We start from the raw sequence: 15,345 nt of genomic DNA, 5'->3' as shown, positions 1-15,345 counted from the left end.
TGTATACTCAGTGCTATTATTCATACAATTACCGTTACTGATTTAGTGGTCACAAACAAACAAACAAACAAAAAACAAAAAGAATATTTTTGGCCATATCAATGGCCATTGGACGATCGTGCAATTCTCGTCATGAAATTAGTCATTGATGGACAGTAATCGAAAGCTTGTCTCATCGTATGTAGTTTGTTTTGTGCGTGATGTCACTGGAGAACAGATCTAAACGACGTTGATGACCGTAGACGAGCCAAAATTTATCCGTACTTGCGAGTGTTTATCTAAATGTCTCAAAAGTCTGTTGCATATCTTTATTGGTGAAATAAACCCAGCTATTGTTCTAAATAAAGTATATTCTACGATCACGAACTCGCTGTACAGTAATTGACAATCATTTTTAATTCTGGCGTGCCTTAAATTTCCAATTCTATCGTTTCTTCCTTATGTCACGCGACTCAAACCCTTTATTAAAGCTTTGTTGTTTTTTATACTTTGATACGCGGTTGCTTTGAAAGATCGCTTTATTTGGAATAATAAACTGGGCGCAACCCGATAAGTTTTTGTTCAAGACTTTTTGTAGACCTTGTTTTATCGTTGGGTCATTTAATTATTGTATGCGACAAGAATCTCTTTATCGCAAAATAATATACGCTCTACAATATTCTCTGGTGTTCATGTTTACAAGAAAAATACGTTCCGTATGTATTAATCATATTAGTAATATGTTATTGTGTTACCAGATACTACGTAGAGGTGTACATTTTAATGACGAAGCGATTTATGCATATATGCTGCATGAACCATTGCACGAAAAGGTCATAGCATTTTATATTGTATACATTCGAAGAAAACAGATAAGGATAGAGAGAGAGAGTGTGCGCGTGCGCGCGTTGTGTTTGTGTGTGTGTATCAAATTGCCGACTGAAATATGTATATATATAATATATAAGAACACGTATATGAGATAGAACATCTCGACACTTATCCTTTCAATTTAAACGCATCCCAATTTCTTCAATCTTGCAAATTATTTATAAATATTGACAGTTTTATAAATGATCAGCTAGCCATCTTTTGATGACAAGGTTTAAGGTATTGTTTTTTCATTACCTTGTACATACTTTTTGACATATACAATGTAAAAATTACAGTTTAATTAGTAATTAAAAATTTCTTACGAGTGTGTAAGTTAACTAGAAAAGTCAAGTAATTTCTATAACGGGGTTCTTCGTCGTTTAAACGACTGCTAAGTAGAATCATTGCATTTTTACTAAATTAAGTAAGAAATTAAGTAGATTTATATTGGAGTGTTTTGTCTAATGCAAATTATTTAAAACTATATTCAATTTTTATTTTTGGTAAACTCTATATATATTTGATTGTTCAATATTTTTTTGCGAATTGGTGGCGGTGAAACGTGTAAGGTTCTAGCGTCACGATTCGAGAATCGTTTATTCGAATCCCGCCTGCACACACTGCAGCTATTTTTTTAAGTTCTTTTTTCCTTTAAATCATTTTGGTTAATAATAGTCGTAATTTACTAACCCAAGAACAAGAAAGACTGCACTAATTAGCATAATAATAATCACTGTTACGCTGTCTTGACGCTATTAAATCGATTTGTAAGTAGCATAATAATTTTTTTCATTTTTTTTTTAAATAATGAAATTTTGTATTGTTTCGTTCACATACATCTTTATGTTTTTCCAACAGTTACTCAATCGTAGCAGTTAAATTTTATTCAACTTTGTAGTTCTCAATGCGCCTTGTAAACTTCTACAGATCGAAGTTCATCATCGAGTCTGTAATTTCTATTTCGGAATTTTTTCTCGAAAAAACCTTCTCTTAAACTTCTTGTATGTGCGTTGTGAATCTCTGCAACCGCATTGTTGTTTTTATCAGCAAGTTTTTATCAGTTCCTTTGTAAATTTGGTATTTACCGTAAACAAACAGATCAGAGGACCAGAGACGAGGTACAGAATAGACCTTGCACCTAATGTATTTTCGTGTCCGACGTTCTAAAATACCGATCGTTTAAATAATTAAAGTTTTTGTTATGCCCTCTACGATATAAAGCGGTGAGTTTAGGAATTACATACAATCCAACCATAAAAGATGGTAAAATCGAGAGATGTAAAGATACATACATATTTAGGATTGCGTAGGTAGAATTGTTCACAATTTTCTGACAGCAATAGAACACGCGTATGTGATGAATCATCTACTAATAAACAATTACGTTACTTTCTTATTTGTAATTTCATAGTCACGTTTAATTCCAATTTCAATTACTACTAATGTTGTAATCTTATTCTATACTGAATCGATAACGTTGGTAGTGACATGAAAATAGTAAGGGTCTTCTCGACCCCAAAACCTCAGAAAAAAGTCCCATAAGATGCAAAATCTATCTTGCACCTCGTCTGTGGTTTTAATTCTGACGATTCTATGCTGAATCGGTAATGTTGGAAGCGATACGCAAATGGTAAGGGCACTCACATCCCCCCTGACGTGGGACAAACAAATGAATCATTTTTCTTTAATTTGAGTCGCATCAACTGCTTCATTATTAGCGACTATCAGTTCTTTTACATTATCTTTACCAATAACTTGGTTTCCTAAAGACGAAGCTGTCAATCTTGCCTCTGTTGAAATTGTTTTTTAGCGGTGTGTTGATCTTGAAGTGGTTGCAATGGATTCCGTATTTCGAATAGTGAAGCAGCAAATGATCTACTGTAATTGTTATGTTACGTTTGGTGAAAAGAAGGTGTTGGTGTTTTGAATATTTTGTACGAGTGGGCGGTTTTCGTGTGGCCGATTCTGAGCCTGGATATTGCTACTTGCTGGATCATTGGTAGTTTACACGGGTCTTTGAATTGGGTTGGAAGGTATCGTCAATGAGGTTGTTAATGTGAAGGAGAGCAGTGTTACTCCATTCTATCTCTCACTGCGACGTCAGTTACCTTTTCGTATGATTTAATAGGTCTTCAAAGTGGAGGCTTCTATCCATGTTCGTTAGTTGGTTCGACGATGACCTTTTTTGCTGCTTCTTCGTTTTCCAGAATTCTTCCATTACGTCCACGGTGTGATGATGTACATATGTAACCTCGTCTGTGGTTTCACGATAGTTTACGTTATCGACAGTGCGTGTCAAATTGCCTACCGATGTTACTATCTTTCTCGTCAATAACTTTGGGGATACATTTGCGTGTATTAAAGATAAGAAAACTCATTCGTATGAAATACTTATTAGGAAGCTCAAGAAGAAGAAGAAGAAGAAGAAGAAGAAGAAGAGTTTTACAGAAGAAACGTCAGCTGCTTGCTTCGTTCCTGATAGAAATTACAGAAGAAAGAATCGAGCGTTTCAATGCTTGGTAATTTTAATGTATCAGTGTGAGTACAATAAGAGTTGCGATAGTGCTGAATGGTGATAGATCAGGGGAGGGCGAGAGACGCGGGAAGAACATCCGAGAGCCTGACGAGCCTGTTGTCTCTTTCGTTGATTAGTTTACCAGCGGAGTAGCAATACGCGAGTCGTGTTTTTTGCGTGGATCATAGGAAACGGGGAAACAAAGTCAGAAGTAGGAGATGAAACCGAGAAGGGATTCGGACGTGCTCTTGTCGAAGTTCGGTCACAAAGAGCTCCTCTTCAAGTTCCTCGTAATCGGTGACTATGGTGTTGGTGCGTCGAGGCTGCTTTTAATAGTTCCCTATTCGAAAATTTACTCCGTTAGTATGAATTTATTCAAATACTACGAATCGATCGAGAACATTTTCATTCCCGTTTGTTTATTTTTCTTTCTTCTTTCCTTTTCTTTTTTTTTTTCTCGATAAAGTGGCGCTACCTAATCGACGCGTCGTTTTAGTTTGAATCAATTTACTCACAGCTTTCGTTTGTAACCGTTGTGCGGGGTAGTTGAACGTAGAATTTCATAGACTACGTGTTTTATTGTGATGCATAGCGAATGATATTTTCTATATTATTTTTAGGGAAAACTGCGTTAGTCAGGAGATACACGGAAGGTACGTAAACGAACAGTACACTTATACTCCAGTCTATGTAAGTTTTATAACTAGCCAATGAAAGGAAATCTGCTTCGATAATTATATTTCACTGAAGTTTCTAAAAAGAAGCTTTTTTAAAAAATCATTTATCATGAATTTCAATAATAAACAGTTGAATAAAGTGGATTAATACATTTGGTTATGATATTTAACCTACGAGGAAAGTATAATATGTTCGCGAGAGATTGATAAATGAAAAAGTCGAAGCATAAGTATATAAGCGGATTTATCTATTTGGAATGTGTAAGTTACCATGTGCCGCGTCTGTTGTACGATCGATAATACTCGCAAACGATCGTTTTCTTTTATTTTCACTCTTGACATTATTTGCTTAATCTCCTTGTAAAGGAACAATGCGAAATATGTATTCTTAATCTTGAACGAAGGTTATCGATGCATATTATCTCTACTCCCCCGGTGTTTTTCTTTTTCTTCTTATAAATGAAGTATTCAGATTCTTATTCAAATATCCTGCTTATTGTTTTCACCAAGCACGAGCGACATTTTTTCTTCAGTTGATAATATTACGAATTGCGTGTAAAGATACTCGTTGAGTTTTGAAAATACGTCTATCATTCTGTGGTCGTACGTACTTACGTACAATACACGTCGTTGTTATTGTTTCTTTTCGCAGGCAGGTATACGTCGAATTACAAGATTACCATAGGAGCCGACTTCGCCATAAAAACGCTCGATTGGGATCCTCTTACTAAAATAAACTTACAACTATGGTAGCGTACGATATTTCCTTTTCATGTTTATTCAACAAGAGTATTGAAAGTGAGACTTTATAGTGTTACAATATCAAAGCGTTTGGTATTACGTTAAAAATTATTATTGTAATATCTTCGTTAATTTTCGTGTCTAGGGATGTCGCTGGTCACGAAAGATTCGGGTATATGACCAGAGTTTATTACAAATATGCGTGAGTAATTAGCAAATTTTAACACTTTTCTTTATATACAGTGGGATCCTCTGTAACGCGGGAAATATAATACAAATGAAGTTCCACCGACGTCGCTTTTTGGGTCAAATTTAATTAACCCAAAATTCCAAAATTCCAAAATTCCAAATTCAGAATTTGTGTCCTATTTTTTCTTTTTTTATTGTGTTATAAGAGATCCCATTGTACTCTCATATTCGTGAAATTACATTCCACTGATTATTTCTTCCGTATTGCATACACGAGAAAAACAACATTATTGCAAACTGACACAGCATCGTGTATGTTACAGAGTGGCCGCAGCTTTGGTTTTCGATATCTCGCGGATAGCAACTTTCCAATCTATTAGAAAGTGGCTGTGTGATCTGAGGGAAAAACTTACCCTTCCAGACGGTTCGAATATACCGGTGGTACTTCTGGCGAACAAATGTGATATTCCTTGTCCCGCCATTTCAACCGAACAAATCGCCAAGTTCTGCAAGGAAAATAATATCGGCGCTTGGTTTGCTACCTCTGCCAAAGAAAATACAAACATCGGTAAGCATAACAATTACGTTTCACACTATTTCTACGTAACTGCACCGTGTTGCAGGAAAAATGAAATCGTAACGGCGAATGTTATCACCTTTGTTTTAACGACGACACTTGTTTTCTACTTGTTGCAGATGTGGCGATGCGTTATTTAGTGGAAAACGTTCTTAAAATTAAATTCGACGGAGGAATTTGCGAGTCTGTCCGATTACGGGACAAACTTACGATTCGAGAACATACCGGATGTTGCAAGTTATGATCAGTTTTCTGAAACTCTGAAGATAAGGATTCGAAAGATTTACTTTTTTTCTTTTTTTTAACAATTAGTACAAATAATGTAAGGAAAATTTTGGAATTTTGAAGATATTTGGAATGATTATTCTTGAATTTCGTAATGCATCGTTTCGTTCCGGATAACATAGTTTATCATATTTAACGACTGATGGTAATTTTAAAATGCTGGTCAATTTTCTCACATCTACAATCATAATTACCTACATTTTGCATCGTGGACATTCATCGAGATAAATAGTAATTTTATTATGTATTCGTGAGAATGGGGGAGCAAGGACTTCGTAGAAAGTAGGAAACAACGAGTTAACCTTAAATTGTTAAAGTGTATTTAATTTGTACTTTTACAATTTTCAACATTATTCTCACATTTTTAAATTAACCAAGGAGAATATTCAATAAATATGAAACGAGTTCGTAACATTAAAAATTATTATAAACACCCTTAGAATTCACTCGATAGCTCTATAAACTTTATTTTTATACTCTGGTAACCAAAATTAGCGTGCACATTTTTTTTTTCTTATGTACAAATACATTCGTATATTCACGTGTACAACCTTTGGTAAAAATTCGACGACTCTTGCGTCTGATCCTGTTAAATCGTTATATATATGTAGCTTTTTAACATTTAAATTACGAAAAATGACGAATAACTTATTTTACTCTTTATCATACAATTTCTTCGTTCAATTCTGCTTCTCCTTCAATCCCACGTTCTCTTCCTATTCTGCGGAAGTAATTCGCGGGTAATACGATGTAAATACGTACAATATACTACCACCCTTAACCATAATCAATTGTCAACCATAATTATATATAATCTTAACCAATATACAAGGTGTCTTTTATTTTTAAGGGTGGATCGTATCTTTCCTACAATATCCTCTTGTTCGTGTGGACAGTTAAATCCCGAAAGATTCTCAGGGTTCCTCATCGAGATGAGAATTTTTCACAGGATTCATGGCGATGGAAACTGTCGAGACCATCGTCTTGCTGAAGTCCTTCGAGTAGTCTACGAAAGAAAATCGTATAATTTCAGAGGAATTGTTAACGCGACGATTCTGTTCTGTTCGCGTGCTCTATCAATCGATGGGGTCGCGGCGTTGCAGCAAGCAGGAAATAGTTAATAAGGAAGACCGACGAACACACAAGATGATTCATAAAGTGGTTATGGTTAATTTCATGTCGATATTCTGCCTCTGTTTTTCTTCTATTCTACACTTCGAACACTGAAGTGAAATTGCATGTAGAAACACTTCGACAATTGTTAAATGATATCCTCGGGGAAAATTCGTTCAGGTAAATGTTACAGGTGTACCACTTTCCAAACTTTCAGTTTTCTAAAATTCTAGTTAATTCTAATCTCTACAAGCAAACTCTACGCTCTAGCAAATACGTTCTACAGAGTTCCCCTTTCGAGAAAATACTTGAGAGTGTGACTTAAAGAAGAAAACGAAGTCTTGAAACTGGAGATATACAGAACACAGCGAACAACATGTCATTGTGGCGTTCAATGAAATTGATGCATGATGAATGAGAGGGGGGAAGGGCATGCTCATTGGACCGATCGCAATTTCATAAAGCAGCGAATTTGTGCCCTTGACTTACGAAGTGAGCGTAGTGTGGTCGTTTAGCCCGCGTTTGGTCAGAGCTTGGTGAGCGTTACCACGCGACGGTGCTCGAAGTTACCTTGGCCGTAGTCCTGCTGATGATGAAGATGACCAGGTGCGCTGCTCCCGTACGGAGTCAGACTTGCCCTTATCCGCGAACATCCGATCACGCCCGCGTACGCTTGCCTGTACTGTTTGTTCATGATCACGTAAATGATCGGGTTCACGCAGGATGCGAAGTAGAGCAGAAGGTAGCCCAAAACGTGAAATTCTATGGGAACAAACAAGATTTTATTCTTTATTTTATTTTATTTTATTTTCTATTATAAGTTGTTGCGATTTCGCTGCGGTGATTTTGGCGATCCGGTGGGTTTAAGGAACTGGGGGATTCCCCAGACCAACGCGAAATATTCGCAGGTAGCGAAATTTGTCTGTTTCATACCGAAGTACGAAATTTTTGGGATTCAGTGTCTCTTTTTTGTCGTTTGTCATGCTTTTTTTGCAACGGATTTTCAAACCTGATTTTCTGAAAAATTAAGCCTCCACTGGATAAATTTTACGGTGTATTTATTGTTTATTTTTGCACGAGGAATCATCTGCTGCCTGTTTGTACAATACCTTCGGCTGCACTCTGTATAGTTCGTTGGTTAAATGCTTTACCTGGATATTTAACTTCTCCGTCAGCGACCTTAACGATAGTGATTGGAAGGTAACAAGCGACGAAACTGAGGAAAATGGCAAGAACCATCTTTGTGATTCGCCATTCGCTACGTCTTTGTTTTATCTCCCTGGTATCTCTTCCGGGAGTATGGGGAGATTTGATCGTTGGTGTTGCATGCTTTCGCATCCTTATTTCGGAGCTGTGAACAACAAAAGTAACGGTTAATATATTGAAATACAAATAAAATCGAAAATTTTCGTCCTTTTCTCGAACTGCGTTTTTTCCTGCTTTTTAGTCTAATTCCAAGTTAGAATTCTTTCGCGTATTCGTCGAGAAATAATTAATTTTGGAACTATAACTATAAATATAAGATAAAATGTGAAACGAATTACCTGTGTACTACCCAGAATATTTTAGTATAACAACCAACGATCACTACGCAGGGTATCACGAAACCCATTATGAAAAGGAATGTTTTCGACGTGTGACTTTTGCTGTCCCGAACGATCGAGCAAGTTTCGAGATTTGGATCGTAGTCGAACCTACCTAAAGAACGATAAGAAAAGAGTAAGATACTGATGTTTTTAACGCTCGTTTCAGTTGTGTCGATATGTAAATCATGTCTCACCCCAAATTCCTAATAGGGTGGGCACTTGCATTCCATAAGAAAACATCCAACAGAATACAATCATAAAGGCGATCCAATATTTCTTGTAAACTTTGCTGTACAAACCATGATGAGCTATCATGATGTATCTAAAATACACAAATTTTCTGATCTGATTATCCCTGCATACGCTCAATTTCAAATATTTTCAATTTTCAATTTTCTATTTTCTCAAGTGGTGTATTATTTTTAATACTCTATTGTAATAAGAAATCAATTCTTGTCACGACTATACATATTTTTGCTGTAACTTTTAATTTTTTTCTTATATTCGTAGAGCATACTGGTAAAGTTTGATTGGAAAAAAATTGGAACACCCTGTATAATGCTATTTAACGAACTTTCTTCTTTATTTAATAAAGTTGACTTTCCACAGATCAACGAGTAGACAAAGGAAGCAATTTGTTACTCCAGTCCACGAAAGTAACGCGGAAGTGTGCTCTATCGAAGAAGCATCGTCACATATAGTAACATGTTTCACGTCGATTTGATGCGTACCTGTTGATAGTGATAGCTGCAACAGAGAGGAGACTCACACCGACGTTACCATATCTTAGAAAAGGTACAAGGACACATAGAAATCGTACGTCCGCCCAGCTTGCGTCGACAAACCTGATAGAATCGAATGGCAGTACGAGAAGGCAGAATACGAAGTCCGCTACACAGAGGCTGAAATAATTTTCACCAAAATCAAATCATCTGGAAGTATCTCGATCCTACTTTTTTCATTTTCTTCAACTTTTACATTGCGAAATTAAAATGAACATTTTCTCCACATCTCTGAAATAACTTCAATTAACAAATTTCTCTCCGTTAATTAATACGAAATATTAAAAGTTACATTTTAGTTACAGATTTTCATCTGGTTTTATTTTTAGATGCATTATTAAAATAACGCAGTAGAATATGTGAATTAAACGAAGCCAAAATTATTCGAAGTGTGTAACAAGTTAAGTGAGCTGATATCCACTGCTAAAGTCTTAATCGTTTAAATGAATGTTAAATAATTGTTTTTTCATTGCAGAGATACGTGTTGCATACCTGATAATGAAGGCCGCTGCAACGTTGCGAACTTTAGGATACTTGCACAGTGCAATGATCGTCAGCAAATTACCAGTAAGGCCAACGATCATAATTAGAATTGCAACTACGGCTGCGAATGTTCTCAGCGTCTTGGGGAACCTGGAGGATGCAGAAATTCGACGGTTCCAAAATTTATATATAATATATTTACTATTGTTATTTATTTATTTTCAGGCTCATGGCTACGAAAAGGATTTGGTTTACAATACATTATTTCCTTGTCCATTCGCGCTCCATTTTATCTTGTCACTCATACACTCGTTCTTTGGCTATCTATCTCCTAACTCTGTATATTCTTATTAATAATTTAATCTAACCTATTATCTACTCTATAGGCATTTTTTCACATAAATATTGTACATTTATTCGATATTGGAAAATGTATTATGGAAGTTAATTGCAGTACAATAAGTTTCTCTATAATTTCGTCGCTATTAAGAGAATTTTAATTACCTCGATAGCTCGGCATCGATTATCTCCCGATTGCTTTCTGTGTTGTTCTCAGAAGCACGTAATAACCACGTAGTGGAAAAGTTGTCCATTCCGAAGATGACGAATTTTGGTTCGTTTCTAGTGATTCATTCGATTTCGACCACTTCCGAGACCTGTTACAAAGAATAACCGTTGAGTAAATTATTTTCACGAAGGAAAGATTCTAGGAAAGTACCAGCAGATATTATTGTAAAACGGTGCTACTAAATTGTCCTGCGTGGCCTTTATCGTCTATTCGAGGTTAATTTACTTTCTCAATTTTTGTTAAGAAAAAAATTGATTAATCGTCTATTTATTAAGTAATTCTTAATTACTTTCGAATTTACTTTCTTAACGTAGTCTTTCAAATTCAACTCCCAATTAAATAAAGATAAGAAAAAAGGATTTACTTTTGTAACTTAATTGCATGTAAATTGCGATAAACACAAGTTACCAATTTCCAATGACAAAGTTTAGATTTTCCGAATGCGTGTAATTTCATTTTTTATACATCTTTTATTCATTTTTGCACATTGCACCATTTTTAAAACGTCCTCTCTTATCCTGTGTACTTTTCTCACCCTCGGAGAAGCTCTTTAGAGAAGTACACGTGATGCAAATTGGACGAATGATAATAGTGAAAGGTGACTGATGGAATTCATAATTATTTATGAGGTCACTGTAAGGGTGTCCCTTATCCGATCGAACTGGGTCATCTAGAAGATTTACAGAGGACGATGTATGTAAGTTGCTTGTAAAGATCGTCGTTCCGACTAATCTCTTCCTTTCCGAGCGATTATTGGTTGTTAAAGAAGGAAAGATGTGTCTCAATTGCATCGAAATTATGAATAATGTATGTTTCCCGTGGACGCTCTACCAACGCTTATGTTTAACATACCGAAGAAAAGTGTATTAAGTCGATACTTCAGTGTTTCGCTAAATTAGATATCTCTTAAATTCGAAGAAATAGTTCTGATACAATTGAAGTTATTTTTACGTACAGAACAGACAGATATCAGACGCGCTCCGCTTTTGAGTGAAATCAAAGTTTAATTCGAAGAAAATGAAAACTGATCGCTGATAATTTTCACTATTGTCGACGACCTTTCGCGCCATTTCTCTGGAAACTCGGTGGTTTTGAATCAATTATGCGAATCCAATCGGAAAGAATTCATTTCTACACCTAATAGAGTACTCGATTTTAAAAGTTTATCTGTACTAGCCTATTTAATCCGGATGATTAATTTCGATAATTAAAAATAAACTAGTACCTGGTAGAGATGAAGGAAAGTGCAGGCTGGATACAGACTATGCTGGATTTCGTAAACTAGGGTCAAACTACGGTGCATTAACCTCGATTGAGCTTAATTAAGAGAAATTAACGGACACCCTGTGCTAGCATCCTCCGTAATAAAAACCTCGTCAAAAGTGACGGAAGACATGGGAACAAAAGGGTGATATAGCAGTCTCGTTGTGGTATATGCGCACCGTACCTCCTCGTTTCCCCTTCTACGAGTTTGCTCTTTGAAAGAAAATTCTGCGTGTCTTTTGAAACGATCATCTTCAAAGTTTCGGTAACTTAACGATATTCTTCTACTTTCTACGTAAATGTTTCACATTATTTATACGTTTATTATCGAATTTTTCTGACCTTACTTCCTACATTCAAATGTTTCGGTGTAAGAGTTAAAACACTCTAAAATAAGAATTTTTGTCACTTAGGCGAAGTTAATTTTGAGTAGATTAGAGAATGAATAGATTTAATAGACAAACGTGATACGTACACAATGTACAATGTTTTATCTAATCAAATTATTAGCATGCAATACTAGAAGAGGTGTGAAAGAAATTTGGACCAAAGTAAAACACATTATCCTATAAAGTAGGTGGCAATTCTTTTCATAATGCTGCTTCAATATTTCAATTGAGCCATTCATCTAAATCTATCGGCATTGTGTCAATAAATAAAGCTAGCCGAAGTCTTTCAATGTTGATTTAGTTTGTTGCTAGTAGAACACGATTAGATTCACCCTGTCGCACTTTAAATGCCATTTAATGCGATCGCAATTCTCAGTATTGTGATTCGGTGTTTATCAATCTTATGTGGCTACAAATCATTCGGATTTAATTAACCAAGTTCCTGTTTTATTTGGTCTACAACGTCACTGTAGGGCTTGTATTTGTAAATTTCGTTAATTAGCCCTTTCGATGTTCGGTAAAATAAGAAGATATAAAAATTATCCACTTTTCTGTGACTTTGTTTAGCCATACTTGCAATGAAAATAAGGGAAAAATATATTTTACGTGTATTTTGTAATATTCTATTAGAAATATTTAATATTTCTGAAATATAATTTGTACAATTAATATTTAACGTAGTATTAGAAATATTTTAATAATTAAACTTGAACGGACTAAACAGCGAAATAATTTCGTCAGAACTGCTACTTTTCAGTCGCTATTTTAATCTGTTCTTTCATACATCGTTGAAAATGTACACTTTTCCTGGTAAATCTCAGATATAAACGTATATTTGTTGTTATTTTTACATCTATAACTAGATAAACGACACTTTTCGTAAAAAATCTCTGTGGATTATCTTTTGAACGGTGTATTCTCGAGCTACCAGAACCGCTGATATTTGTCAGGTTTCACCGATACACCTTGGCGCGTGACAAAACCACCAAAAAGCGACGTCATGTCGTCTTCTATAGAATCTGCGGTGACCAGCTGACGTCACAGAATGATTTCCGAGTTGATCACGCGGCGAATGGCAATGAATGAGTCAACTTGACTCACGGTGAAAGTGAATAAGCTTGACGAGCCGCGGGACGACATAGGCACGCGTCTCGCGATCATGCAAATTGGCTGATTATCTCGTTTATAGCCGAAGCGTGTTTTTATCTAGGCCGATCACGGTTTTCATTCACTCGATACCCTTGTATCGCGTGGAATTTTTCACGAATCACGCGAGTCAACGGCTGAGGTGCCGTTAACGAACGAAAATGTTCGAACAAGATGAAACTTAATTGTAATTTTCACAGTTGTGGTAATTTAATAGAGAAACTTGTTGTCTCATTTTTCTGACCTTACTTCTCACATTTCCTTCGAATATTTACCGTGAAGTAATTAAAATACTCTGAAATAAGAATTTTTTGATTACTCAGAATGAAAACGAATTTGGAGAATAAGACGTTAGGTGAAGTTAATTTCGAGTAGATTAGAGAACGAACAGATTCAATAGATTCCTGTTACCGTTTCTTGAATTGTGCAGAGGTCCGTAATAAATCTCTCGTGTGTCAAGTCCACAATTACCAAATACCAACTGGCAACCAATTATAGTGTGGGACTGATTTATGGCATACCCTGTGACCATCTATCAAGTCCATTCAAGCGATGTGTAACAAATTGAGTTTACCGTTTAATGGTAATTCTACTGTTTTAACAATTTCACAAAAGTTTGGCAAAAATTGAAACAATTTCTTACCAATCGTCTAAATATCTTTGAATTCAAGAAAATATCAAATATCAACTGGCAACCAATTATAGCATGGGATTGATTTATGGCACACTCTGTGACCATCTATCAAGTCCATTCAAGCGATATGTAACAAATTGAGTTTACCATTTGATGGTAATTCCACTGTTTTACCAAATTTTTATAAAATTTGGCAAAAATTGAAACAATTGTTTACCAACCGTCCAAATATCCTCGAATTGAAGAAAATGACTTAAAAGTGGCAATGTATTTCACTCGAATCGAGTAGACGGTAATAAAAGGAGGAAAATTTTCGTCGAAATGGCGAAAAGGGAAGGATAGGGTGATTAAACGCGTTCTTGGAACAGGTTCAAAGTGAAGAAGCTGCGTATACGTAGAATTGTAGGAAAGAAAACGAAAGAATGAATCATAAGCGGAATAATGGCGGCGCGTTACGTGTGTGACACCGGTCGTATTCTTATCGTGTTAATGCTGTTGAAGCTCTAATATGCACAGAATGCGCTGATGTTATGTTAGCGTTGAAATTTACGGTTGCTCGTATTTCGAAAGCAACACGTGAATGCTCGGCGCCCGTGCATCTAGTTCAGAGAAAACTCATTCACGCGAACGAAACCGTGATAAACAATATTCCTTACGCAAAAGAAAATTGCACCGTCTACTTGTTACTTTCAAAATGAATCACAAAATACAGTGAATTCTCTCCAAGAGTCAGTAAGTTTGGATTCTACAAGTGACAGTATAGATGGTCCTACGCCTAGGCCTGCGTCATTTCTGCGCCCATGTTATCTCGCTCGCAGTCAGTCAAGCGTGTAACGCTACACCAGTCGGTTTCCTTTACGAGATTTCACGGCTCGACAAATCATTATAGAAAAATATAATTTCTTTAATTTTACGTTTTTTTATCCCGAAATTTTTATTAACATATTGATGAGATTTTTCTGATGAAAATGATCTCAAACACGATATAATTTAAACAACATTTACTTATTAACACGTTCACTGTCGCGCCAGATTTACAGATTGCTGTCAGGCAGCCACAAGAAAATACATTTTAAGCATAGGATTATAGTATTATGCTTTATAATTTGTTTTTTTCAATTGAAAATAATGTCTAGCTAGCTATGAGTTGACAACATTTATTTTATTTTAATTATTCTAAACATTTGAGGCACTTCAGTCAATGATGACCACCATGGCCATGTCGAGGAAACAATCTAATTGAGTGATTAATTTAATTTCATAATATATCGCTTTAGCGAGCCACCGTTCGGTTGCCAATTGTTTATCACATAGAGTCGGCCTACCTCCACGTAAAAAAAAAAAATGTAGGGTCGATTCGACAAGTGTCAGTCAAATGTAGAGTCAATAGCAGCAGAAAAGCTGCTAAACAATTAGAATTAAATGTAACGATAGAAATTATTGCAATAATGCGTAATGAAATTGAAAGAATCAAATCGTTCTGTGTCTTTCTCGATTCTAGAATATAAGAAAATTTGAATAAAATACGCGACGAGAATTGGGGAG

At 35.6% G+C, this 15,345-nt stretch overlaps 2 protein-coding genes across 2 annotated transcripts; one reads left to right on the top strand and one right to left on the bottom strand.

The window, feature by feature from the left end:
* Positions 1-3,526: 3,526 nt before the first annotated feature.
* LOC108576914 (ras-related protein Rab-38-like) lies at positions 3,527-5,795 on the top strand. Its single transcript, XM_017939987.1, has 6 exons — positions 3,527-3,679; positions 3,988-4,020; positions 4,697-4,793; positions 4,931-4,987; positions 5,298-5,542; positions 5,671-5,795. The coding sequence occupies exons 1-6, from the start codon at positions 3,586-3,588 to the stop codon at positions 5,793-5,795; spliced, it is 651 nt and encodes a 216-aa protein (XP_017795476.1). The 5' UTR covers positions 3,527-3,585.
* A 611-nt stretch (positions 5,796-6,406) lies between these two features.
* On the bottom strand, positions 6,407-10,393 carry LOC108576907 (G-protein coupled receptor moody). The gene is made up of 8 exons (XM_017939980.1): positions 10,305-10,393; positions 9,810-9,950; positions 9,267-9,437; positions 8,730-8,857; positions 8,494-8,647; positions 8,101-8,300; positions 7,520-7,711; positions 6,407-6,842 (listed from the first exon to the last, which is right to left on the bottom strand). Exons 1-8 carry the CDS (start codon positions 10,391-10,393, stop codon positions 6,751-6,753), a joined length of 1,167 nt encoding a protein of 388 aa, XP_017795469.1. The 3' UTR covers positions 6,407-6,750.
* Between the last annotated feature and the right edge of the window lie 4,952 nt (positions 10,394-15,345).

The sequence above is a fragment of the Habropoda laboriosa genome, unplaced genomic scaffold (genome assembly GCF_001263275.1).
Source record: "Habropoda laboriosa isolate 0110345459 unplaced genomic scaffold, ASM126327v1 scaffold561, whole genome shotgun sequence".
In the NCBI taxonomy this organism is placed as follows: domain Eukaryota; kingdom Metazoa; phylum Arthropoda; class Insecta; order Hymenoptera; family Apidae; genus Habropoda; species Habropoda laboriosa.
The sequence above is the reverse complement of the archived record's forward strand: the minus strand, read 5'-3'. Positions and strand labels throughout refer to the sequence as shown.